The following is a 12,193-nucleotide window of genomic DNA, read 5'->3' on the forward strand; positions in this document are numbered from 1 at the left end:
TTATTTTTGTAACAATGGTTTACATAACTAATTTTATAACTAAAAAAAATTATATTTGTGACTAATATTTTTAAAAAGTTGTGAATTTAGTTAACATATTTGTAACAAAAATATATAAAACTAAGTTTGTAACTAATTTTTTTTTATAATTAGTATATACAAAAATGTTAAATTGCATTAAACAAGTAACATATATATATTTTAAAAATTGTAACAACTAATAAAGAAATAGATTATATTGATTAAATATATAATATTTTATGTAAGCATAAATATTTATTTAATATTAATATTTATATTTATTTTAAATATTTATAAGTAAAATAAAATTATTTGTTATTATTATTATTATACCAAAAGTATTTATGAACTAAACACGGAAAAGAAAAAGACAAAAAAAAAGTTGAAGTATTGAGACATTTTTTTTAAATATATAATATGAAAATTGTAGTATTTGTATTATAGGAATTAATATAATTAAAATAGTTTAAAATATAAGATTAAAATTGTATTGATTTGACAAAAAAATATTAAAGTAATTTGACATATAATATTTGAATGAAAAATTGATTTGACAAAAAAAAAATATGTTGGTTCAAAATAACATATTAATAGGATAGGGTAGGGAGAAAAAAGTATATGTGTACACATTAGTTGGGAGGGAACATAATAATTTTGTAATTTTTTTAATTTACCGTATAAAATGAATTTTTTTTATATTACTGTGTAACATGTAATTTTTCCAAAAAAAAAAAATGTAAATTTTCTTTAAAAAAAGTCCAAGTTGATCGAGCCCAATGGCCAGGCCCACAGTGAAATTTGGCCCACATCGACCAAGCCAATTCCATCCAGCGCCCTTCTCACACTCACTCCCTCTCTCAGTCTATGGTCTCTCTCACTCGACATCGCAGACTCTCTGAACCTCTCGGCCTCTCTCATCTCATCTCATAGGTATTATTCTCAAATCCTTCTAATCTTGATTTTTTCTTTCTTCTTTCACTTGTCTCAATGGAGTTTAACAACGTGTGTTTGTTTTTCTTTCTAAGTGTATATTTGCATAAATCAACACATGGGGTTTCATTTCCTTGTTATATAAGCAAAATTGCACAATGTTAAAGGAGGATGTTGTTATGGAACAAACAATACTTAACAAATAATCTTATCTTCCCAAAATTTCGTCTGACACTGGCCAGTGAGAGCTCAAACTGAACAATCAAAAATAATTTCTTAGCAGAATGATGATAATTATAATTTAACTATGCTTTAAAATTACCCAATTTGCAGATAATGTGTAAATTCTTGCTGTGTTGTTTTATTAATGGGATTAATAATCCTTAACTTGGTCTCTCTGTTTAGAATAAAATTGGTATTTAACCCAATCCAATATGGCACTCGCTGTGTCCGTATGGTTCCCAGTGACACCTTCACCATCAACAACAGCAGCCAATGCTCATCCAACCTCAGCCATTCGATCGAAACCGGCGTCTTTCATCAACAATTCTATGATTAAACAGAGATCCATTTGCATCAATGGTACCGATAAACGAAGCCGGTTTTTTCTCGCCACCAAAGCCATCGAAGAGACCCAAGGGAGCTCAGAGTCCGAGAATGCGGGAGGCCAAGGCGAAGAGCCAAAGCCAGAGTTGACTGAATTGGGATCGGAGATAAAGAAGGCTATGGAGGAGAGGAAGGCGGCGGAGAAAGAGGAGGGTCTGCTAGACGGAGTGGCGGAGGAGATTAAGAAAATAGAGTGGCCGGCGTTTGGTAAGGTGTTAGGGACGACTGGGGTTGTGCTGGGTGTGATAGCTGGGTCTAGTGTTGTTTTGCTCACTCTCAATTTCGTTTTGGCTGAGCTCTCCGACCAACTCTTCGCCGGTAAAGGTGTTCAGGATTTCTTCAGCTGAGATAGATGATGATGATGATAAGAAGAAGAAGATAATGTTCCCACACCATAAAATGTAAAAAAAGTCCATTGTAATTTTGAGGTAAATTTAGTTTTTTTGATTTGTTAATTGGAAAAAAAAAATTACACCATCTTCATTTCTTCATAGTACCAAAGAGTTGCATTCTATTTCAGTGATTTTTCAGTTGATTTGGTTCAGTTCAGACATCATAGAAAATAGAGGGCAGACGAATGAAACTTAACAAGCACTTAAATAGACCACACAAAGCAAATTAGTTTAAATGAATATTTACTGAGAATCACTAATATATCAGTATTGTTTATCACATTCACATTAGCACCATGAAATGGATTGTCCTGATCATTCATCATTTGGTATAAAATACAACAAATTTAAAGATTTTTTTTTTTTTTGGAAAGCACAGCAAGTTTGGTTTTTCTTTAATGGGTTGGAGGATGCAATTGCTGTCCGGAGACAATGGAAAATTGGCAAATGATTAGTTAGTTTCTCTTATTGATATCTAAGAAAGGTTAGGTTATGTCCTTTTTGTATCTTTTGTGCATTATATTGTCTTCCTATTCCCATGTTCAAGAACACATGTACTGCAGTATCAAATTCAGGAGTATTCTTTCGCTTTAAATCTTACACCATGAGGAGCTCAAGCATGTGCTTTGTTCCCAAATACTTTGAGAATTGAGTCTTTACTATGTACTTACATAGCAAGATCTAGTTTCAAAAAAATAAAATAAAATTACAACTTAATCATAATTAAGTTGAGGGACTTAAGTGTGAAATTGTTCTCTTGTTTGTAATGACGAACGCTTTCATATATCATTTAGTGGAAATCATCATACTAATAAGTTGTTTCTGTTGACGATTAAGTTAAGATAACTAATGATGAGTGATCTATCATGTTAATGGGAAACCATTTAAAACAATTGAATAAATTAAGGAAAATTGGTGGAAATTGCCTATTTTTATGATGCATTTTGCATTATGAACTAATTTACATAGTTTTTAGTTAAATGATATTTTTTATTAATAAAACTTTATTATTACCATTTTTGCCCTAATAATAAAATAATATTAAATTAAAACAAAAAACCCTAAAACTATCTTCTTCTTCCTCACTCATCTCACCCACTCACCCACAAACATCCTCCCCCATCCCGCTGCCACCACCACCACCACCACCACCTGGGATAGTCGTGGGCCGCCACTACCCTTCACAACCACCACTACGCCTCTCCACAAATTCGGCCATCAATGTTAGTTTATATGGGTTTTTATTAAAAATAAGATTTGATGTTGTTTTTGTAAATTAAAAATGTAAAAGAATTTTTTTAGTAGATTGAAAGTATTAGTAAGGAATTAGGTTTATTTGTGGAGTTTTATGGAGCTTAAAGCTTGAAAATCTGAAAATTTTTAATGGTGGTTTCGGCCATTTTCAGGGATAGAGAAACCCATAATTTTTCGACAACCTGTCTAATTTTTCAACAAGTTGTTTGATATTTCTGACTAGTTGTCTAAATTTCAGACCAATCGTAGTATATTTTCAACCACCAATCTAAATTTTAGACCACATGTCGAATTTTCAAACATGTCATTTATTTCGACCACTTGTCGAATTTTTAGACAGCATGTCATATATTTAGACTACTTGTCGAATTTTTAGACAGACTATCGATGTCGAATTTTCAGATTTTCATGATTTTAATTTTTTTATATAATATTTTAATTTACTAATACCAATAATTTATATTTGTTTATTTGTCGTATTTTTTATTCAGATGTCATTGAAAAACATTATAATAATATGTGATGGATTATGGAAAAAAATGAAGACTCATGGAAATAGCTTTCAAATGACTCACAATCAAGATCAAGTTTGGTACAAAATAACCTCTCTTTTGAGGAGTTAGTTGAACATATTTATGAAGTTACAGAAATCGATCGCAACCTCTTTGATATATAATTAACTTACAAGATAACGACGATGGTGGAAATTGAACCAATTGCAATAAAGAATAATAGACGTTGTTAGTTTCTTTACATGGCAAGAGCGTGATCTGATTCCATTATTTGTGGGTTTGATAAAGAAGATGGAAAATGTAATCACTAAGGATAAACTTGTTACTAATATTGATTCTACTACAAATGTTGATTCTATTGTAGACCTTTCTAGTGATGATAATTTTGATGATGTTGGTTCAAACGATGATAACGATGTTGGTTTAGATGATGATAATGATGATGATGAAAAATACGATGATATTGAAGAGGGGGAAGGAAACAATATTGATGATGGTCTTGTTGAGGTAAATTTGAATGTGTCATGTCATGAAAATAGAACTTTTGATGATTACTTTGATGGTGCATGCATATGTAATGTTCCTGATGCTAGTTCTGCACCTCACACTATTGAAAAAAAACCATGGTCCACTTCTTCATGTATGCCATGATGATTATTGCAATGAAAGAAGTCATGTTAGTAGTTCACCAAGCTCAAATGCAACAAGTATTGTTGAAGAGGTTTTTTGTGTTGGTCAATATTTTTTAGATAAGAAAGAGTTGAAGATGAAAGCACACACATGCTTGCTATACGACCAAACTTTGAATTCAAAGTGAAAAATTCAAACAAGAAATTATTGGTTTTGATTTGTGTTAACTCCAATTGTAAATCACTTTTTCACTCTTTCATATACTAGGGGATTCCACTTGGAAAAGAAAATGTTCCATACTAATGGATTCGTGCGACAAAGGCATCTGCACAAGTTTGTTTGTTATTCGCAAGCATTGTAATGAACACACTTGTTCTTTAGAAATGCAACAAAATCATCATCGGCAAGCAACTTGTTCTATTATTGGAGAACACTTGAAAGCAAGATATGAAGGTGTGAAAAATGGCCCAAATCCAGCGCAAATAGTTAATGAGATGAACAAGAATCTTGGTGTAAAGTGTAGTTCTTGGAAGGTAAGAAAGTGGCACATGAACTTATAAGGGATTCAGCGACAAGCAGTTATCCAAAACTCCCCTTTTACTTGTACATGCTCCAGAAGTCTAATTTCAATACGTACACTAGATTAATTGTTGATGAAGGAAAAAAATTCAAATATTTATTTATGTCTTTGGGTGTATCCATTAGTGGTTTTTGTTACATGAAAAAAGTTATATCTATTGATTGAACTCATTTGAAAAAAAAATTTGGAGGTACTTTACTCATTGCAACTGCACAAGATGGAAATTTTCAAATTTATCCTCTCGCTTTTGGTATTGTTGATTATGAGAATGATGCATCTTGGAAATGGTTCATGCTTACGAGATCAAATACCTAATACTATTGATTTAGTGTTTATATCTGATAGGCATAAAAGCATACAAATTTTAAACATGCACCATACAATGAGTAAAAAAATTATGTTGAAATATATAGACTGGTAGTCAAAAAATTCAGACAAGTGCTTGAAATTCCAGACTGGTTGTTAATATTTTTAAACCAGATGTCGAAATTTTTAAAGAGGTTGTTGAAATATATAGACTGATAGTTGAAAAATTCAGACAAGTGGTCAAAATTCCAGACAAGTTGTCGAAATATATAGACTGTCAGATAGAAAAATTAATCAAAGCATATATATGACAAGTTCAAGTACCTGGATTGGTCTTGAGGAATGTCAGATAGCCTTCGACATGTAAATGGCTCAAGAATTTTATGAAGACGACCCATAAACTTGCCACTTTGACGAAGCAAGTATGGTATCATACACCGAAATGGCTCCAAGTGTTTGATCAATTTCTGTTCAACTATGAGGTTTATATTACTATCAAAATCTACAATCTCCCACTTCTCCAACTTAACCGCCAATGACACCCAATGTTTGCCTTCAATATTTAGTGGCATGTAAAGTGTGTAAGAATTGTCCCATGCCTTTCCTCTAAGTGGCTTCTCACCATTAACATACTGAATAAAAGCATCGTCAAACACGAATTCCTTGTAATTGTTACCTAAATTGAACTTCTTCCAATGTCCACAAAGCCACTGAGAAAAAAAATCATCAAGAATGACAACATTCTGATCAAAGAGGTCATCATACTTTTGTGACATTTTTCTCATGCATCATAAAACCTCATCTATATGCTGCATTTCAATATAAAGGCTAGCATAAGCAATTCGCAGTTAATATGAGTAAGAACAAGTAAAACTAAAAGAAAATCATACTAACATCAGTAGCCATGTTTATAGGGTTAATAACCACTCAAAGTATTTTATTTGGTAGCTACCAGTTCCACGGTTAATTAACATGATGGTACACATCAAAATTTTTAAATGGTGGTAGGCCTGTTAAAAAAACAATAATGCATGGAAAAATAATAAACTAAAGTACCTTGTGTTGTGCTCATTAAACTATTGTTAGAATATTTATTTATATGGTATATAAAATCAATTTGTTACAACTAATTGATTTAATATATCAAATTCAATATTTTATTTATTGACAAAATATTCTAATTAATGGTCAACATTATTTGTTACTCGATTTTGTTTGTTACCCGATTTTTCATATTCCAACTGATTGAGAGAATATCTCAATCTGTGACAGAGACTCTGATGGTAGGTCTCACTATATAAATATAGAGTACCGATCCCCAAGCTCACTACTCATTCTGACTTTCAGCAACTCCATCTAAAAGAGTTAGTGAGAGCTTGGAAGCCTGTGTACTCGTTCTAATTTCTGTTTCTTTTCTTTTGTAGATCTAAAGCTAGATCGAGATTATCAATAGCAATGGCTGGAGGTACATATATTCGATCTTCTCTTCGTATATGTTCAATCTATATATCAATTTCATCTACATGTATAGAATTGTTCATATGCCTATATTTCATTTAAGCTAACATTTGGTATCAGAGCCAGGTTTATCTCTGCCTTGTTATTTTTGTATGAATATATACATATATATATATGAATTATATATGCCTATATATTCATATATACACATATATGTATTTGTGTATGTTTATATTGTCGAATGATTAAAATTTCTGTTTTGATTGTTTAACTGCATATTGTTGCTAGGATTGTTCTAGTTTATCAATTTCTAACATATTTTTGTGCATTAAAACTATAGCATGAATATGTGTTAAAAGCTGAGTTTGGTCGATGCTTCAAAATTTTGGTTCTTAAAATTCATTTTTTTTTTCATTTTTAATGCTATTAGAAATCCTTTAGCTTATGTTTTCTGATGATATATGCATTAAAAGCGAGTTTTGAAACCATTGGAAGCATTCGAGATATTCATGAACATGTTCAAAACCTATAGTTTGTAAGTTTTTTGGCTTTATGATTCAAATCCATTTTTTTTTAATCTAAATACCATTGGAAACTCCATAGTTTATCTTTTCTAATGATTTTAAGCATTAAAAACAAGCTTTCAACTTCATCATGTCGCTTTCCCATGGCAGATTTTAAAAAAAAATTGAAGAAAAATTCATAAAAATCTGAAAATTACCTTTTTAATTTTTTTTTAGAATTTTATTATTTTCTTGATTTTAATGCTTATTTAGACGATGAATTTCATTTTTAATTTTTTTCAATTTAATTAAAACATATAATTTTGGAACTTTATATGTTATTTGGAAATTACTTAAAATATGCAATTACTTGATTTTGGTGTATTTATTGTATGATGTATTTCCATTATTCATGAAATATTAATTAATTGTGTTTTTTTAAGAATGTAATTACATTTTTATTTTACAATTAAGTTTGTGCAATTATTTTATTAATTCACCAAATTAATAAATGATTTTATTGTCTTATTTAGCATGAATTTTTCTGCCAAGTATATATATATATATATAATTATTGTATTTATTTTCCTACATATGAATAATTATGCTAATTTGTATGATTATTTTATTATTATTCATGCAAAATTTATTTTTAGTATAATTATATGTATGACTTTATGATTTTAAATACATTGTATATTTCATTATTGTGCTAGATATATTTAGATTATATTCAAACATTAAAATAGGTTGAATAATATTTAGCACATTAATATTCATAAAACATTTAGAGTGAATAAAATTATGAATAATACATAAACAATTTTGTGGTTGACATAAGAAAGCATGAAACTGAGACAAATGCTTAATCTATAACGGTTTTAATGATCTTCGGACGACCACACTGGGAGCGCTTCTCTCTGTGATTGCCTATTATGTTATAACGAAATTGTTCTTAGGTCTTCATAGAGCCTAAAACATAATGTCTAGTGAACTATATAATTTTAAATAATTAGGGAGTAGCCATAGCATCTTTAATGATATAAAATTATATATTAATTTGAAAGGATCACATAATGGACATAAATTTTGATTTATTATATAAATATAATAATTTTACCCACATGGATTTTATTATATTTATATAATTAATTAGGATAATATATTAAATTAATTTTCTTAATTTACCCACAAGAGTTATGATAATTAATTTAATAGTTTTATCATAAAGTTGAATAAAGATAGAAGTATCAAACCTTAATTTATCCCGAATAATTCGATTGAATAATCTATCATCCTATACATCCAATTTTATTAAATTAAAAAGTTAGCCCATAGGTAATTTTTGTTTAATAAAATTTCATCCTTCAGCATGTTGTACAATGGTAAAACATGACTTCATTAAGCCTCGATATTTAAAATTCTAAGTTTGTAATCCTATTCATACAGCTTCTTCATCTTCCTCTAGTTTCGCTGAAATCCTTACCGAAATTCCTGAGCTTAGGGGTGACAATTTCAAAATCTGGAAGGAACGAGTTCTTCTTCATTTAGGTTGCCCTGACATGGACTACACAATAAGGAATGACGAACCTGCTGCAATCACTGTGACTAGCACTGCTACTGAGATCACACTATATGAAAAATGGGAGCGATCCAATCGCCTCAGCATCATGTTCATTATGTCCAAGATCCCTCTGGGAATGCGTGGATCGGTGGAGCAACCTGAGTAAGTCAAAGACTTGAACAAACTGATCGATGAGCAGTTCGACACTTCAAACAAACCACTTTACAACAACCTCATCCACCAGTTCTCATCCACAAAGCTCACTGGTGTCAAAGGAGTTAGAGAACATATCTCAAAGATGAGGGAAATTTCTGCTCAACTGAAGAAGCTTGAGGTAGTCATTCCTAAAACCTTCCTGGTCCACTACATCCTTAACAATCTTCCACCTCAATACGAGCCTTTCAAAATTTCCTACAGCACACATAAGGACAAATGGAGTATCAATGAACTGATAATCATGTGTGCTCAAGAAGAAGCAAGGCTCCTACAGGAACAAGGTGAAAGTGCTCACATGGCCACCTAAGGAAAGAAACGTAAACCATCCAAGAAGGACAAGGGGCAAAATAAAGTGCCTCCCCAAGGCGAAATAAAGAAGGATTTCATCAAGTGTTTTCTCTGCAAAAAGAAGGGACATGCGAAAAAGGAATGCGCCAAGTTCAAGAAATGGATGGACGACAAAGGTAATCCAATTCATTCGTATGTTATGAATCTAATATGGCTAATGTTAATATTAACACATGGTGGATTGATTCTGGATCAACAATTCACATTTCAAATTCCTTGCAGGGTTTACAAAACCTAAGGAAGCCAGTGGGAAGTGAGGAAAGCATCTTATCCGGAAACAAGATGGGCTCACATGTGGAGGCCATTGGAACGTGCCATTTAGTTTTAAGTAGCGGTTTTGTTTTAAAGTTAGAAAAGACCTTTTATGTACCAAGTTTCTCTAGAAACTTGATTTCCATTTCAAGACTTGTACCTTTTGGTTTTTCATTTACATTTTCAGACAAATATTTTAATTTATATAATAAATATGAATGTGTTGGAAATGGTATTTTGACTGATGGTCTTTACTGCCTTAATTTACGAAACAATACCGCTTATAATACTGTGCATGTTCACGCTGGCAATAAACGATGTGTTATGAATGAGAATTCCTCTACATTATGGCACTGGAGATTGGGACATATCTCCATTGATAGAATTAGAAGGTTGGTGAAAGATGGGGTACTCAATACCTTAGATTTTACTGATTTTGATACTTGTGTGGATTGCATTAAGGGAAATCATACTTCCAAGTCTAAGAAAAGTGGTGTCCATAGGAGTTCCGACCTATTAGAAATCATACATACTGATATATGTAGTCTAGACATGGACTCATATGGTCAGAAATACTTCATCTCCTTCATAGATGATTACTCACGCTACATGTATATCTACTTACTTCATAACAAAAGCGAAGCGTTAGATGTCTTTAAGATATTTAAAGCTGAAGTAGAGAAACAATGCAACAAGCAAATTAAGATAATGAGATCAGATAGAGGTGGAGAATATTATGGTAGATACACTAAAGATGGACAAGCACCTGACCCTTTTGCAAAGTTTCTTCAAGAAAATGGGATTGTTGCCCAATATACCATGCTCGATACACCCGAGCAAAATGGTGTTGCAGAAAGGAGAAACCGAACATTGATGGACATGGTGCAGAGTATGCTTAGCAGTAACCCTAAGCTTCCTCAATCCTTGTGGACTGAAGCTCTAAAGACATCCGTGTACATATTAAATCGAGTTCTAACCAAGGCACTCTCAAAAACTCCTTTTGAATTATGGAAAGGTTTGAAACCGAGTTTGCAACATGTACGCATTTGGGGATGCCCATCTGAAGTTAGGGTATACAATCCACAAGAAAAGAATCTGGACCCAAGGACCATAAGTGGATACTTTATTGGATACGCTGAAGGGTTTAAAAGTTACAAGTTTTATTGTCCATCTCATAGCACTAGGATTGTGGAATCAAGAAATGAAAAATTTCTTGAAAATGCCTTGATTAGTGAGAGTGATCAATCCAAGGACTTAGGTTTTGAGAAAGATCCTTCAGAATCCTCCACCTCAAGAGCAAGATTGATTGTGGTTGATAACACCCCTCCAGTCCAAATGGATGTTCAACCACCACAACCATTTGTTGAAGATCCACAAATCAATGATGAAGTTCAAATGGATCAAGTTGTTCAAGAGTTGCCTATAATTGTTGAACAACAAGTTGAACCACCTGCTCCCCAAGAGCCTGCTGGTGTAGCATTAAGAAGATCCACTAGGACAACAAAATCGGCGATGCCTAGTGACTACATTGTGTATTTGCAAGAATCTGACTGCAATATTAGAGCCGAAAATGATCCGATAACGTTTTGACAAGCTATGAATAGCAAAGAATCGGAATTGTGGTACAATGCCATGAATGAACAAATTAATTCTATGAAGAGCAACAGAGTCTGGAATCTTGTTGAGTTGCCTAATGGGGCGAGGGCTATTGGGTGTAAATGGGTCTTCAAAACAAAGAAAGACTCATTAGGCAACATTGAGAGACACAAAGCGAGACTCGTTGCTAAGGATTTCACTCAAAAAGAAGGAATTGACTACACGAAGATCTTTTCTCTGGTATCTAAGAAATATTCCCTCAGAGTTATCCTGACATTAGTTGCTCATTTTGATTTAGAGCTACAGCAGATGGATGTGAAGACTACCTTCCTAAATGGTGACGTAGAGGAGGAGGTATACATGAAACAACCAGAAGGGTGTTCCTCTAGTGATGGTGAGCATTTGGTATGTAAGCTTAAGAAGTCCATCTATGGTTTAAAACAAGCGTCCTGCCAATGGTATTTAAAATTCCATGATGTCATCTCTTCTTTTGGATTTGAAGAGAATGTCATGGATCATTGTATATACCAGAAGGTCAGTGGGAGTAAGATTTGTTTTATTGTTTTATATGTGGATGATATTCTTCTTGCAACCAATGATAAGGGCATGCTACATGAGGTGAAGCAATTTCTCTCAAAGAACTTTGAGATGAAGGATATGGGCGATGCGTCTTACGTCATTGGCATTAAGATCCATCGAGATAGATTCAAAGGTATCTTAGGTCTATCTCAAGAAAGCTACATTAACAAAGTTTTAGAGAGATTTTGGATGAAAGATTGTTCACCAAGTGTTGCTCCTATCGTTAAGGGTGATAAATTAAATTTGAGCCAGTGTCCAAAGAATGATTTTGAAAAGGAAGAAATGAAGAACTGTAGGATCTTAAAATTTAAATCTAGATGCATGCTTCCTATTATTTTTCCAAACACATAATAGAAACATAGAATAACATGACATACATATGAACATTATATTCGTAAATTAACATAAACACAATGATGTAGAAACTTACGAATACGCAGCGGAAC

At 32.2% G+C, this 12,193-nt stretch overlaps 1 protein-coding gene across 1 annotated transcript; it reads left to right on the forward strand.

Moving 5' to 3' along the window:
- The first annotated feature begins 814 nt into the window (after positions 1-814).
- Positions 815-2,076, forward strand: LOC133819169 (preprotein translocase subunit SECE1). Its single transcript, XM_062252348.1, has 2 exons — positions 815-951; positions 1,357-2,076. Exon 2 carries the CDS (start codon positions 1,386-1,388, stop codon positions 1,902-1,904), a length of 519 nt encoding a protein of 172 aa, XP_062108332.1. The 5' UTR covers positions 815-951; positions 1,357-1,385; the 3' UTR covers positions 1,905-2,076.
- The last annotated feature ends 10,117 nt before the right edge of the window (positions 2,077-12,193 follow it).

The sequence above is a fragment of the Humulus lupulus genome, chromosome 2 (genome assembly GCF_963169125.1).
Source record: "Humulus lupulus chromosome 2, drHumLupu1.1, whole genome shotgun sequence".
Classification (NCBI taxonomy): domain Eukaryota; kingdom Viridiplantae; phylum Streptophyta; class Magnoliopsida; order Rosales; family Cannabaceae; genus Humulus; species Humulus lupulus.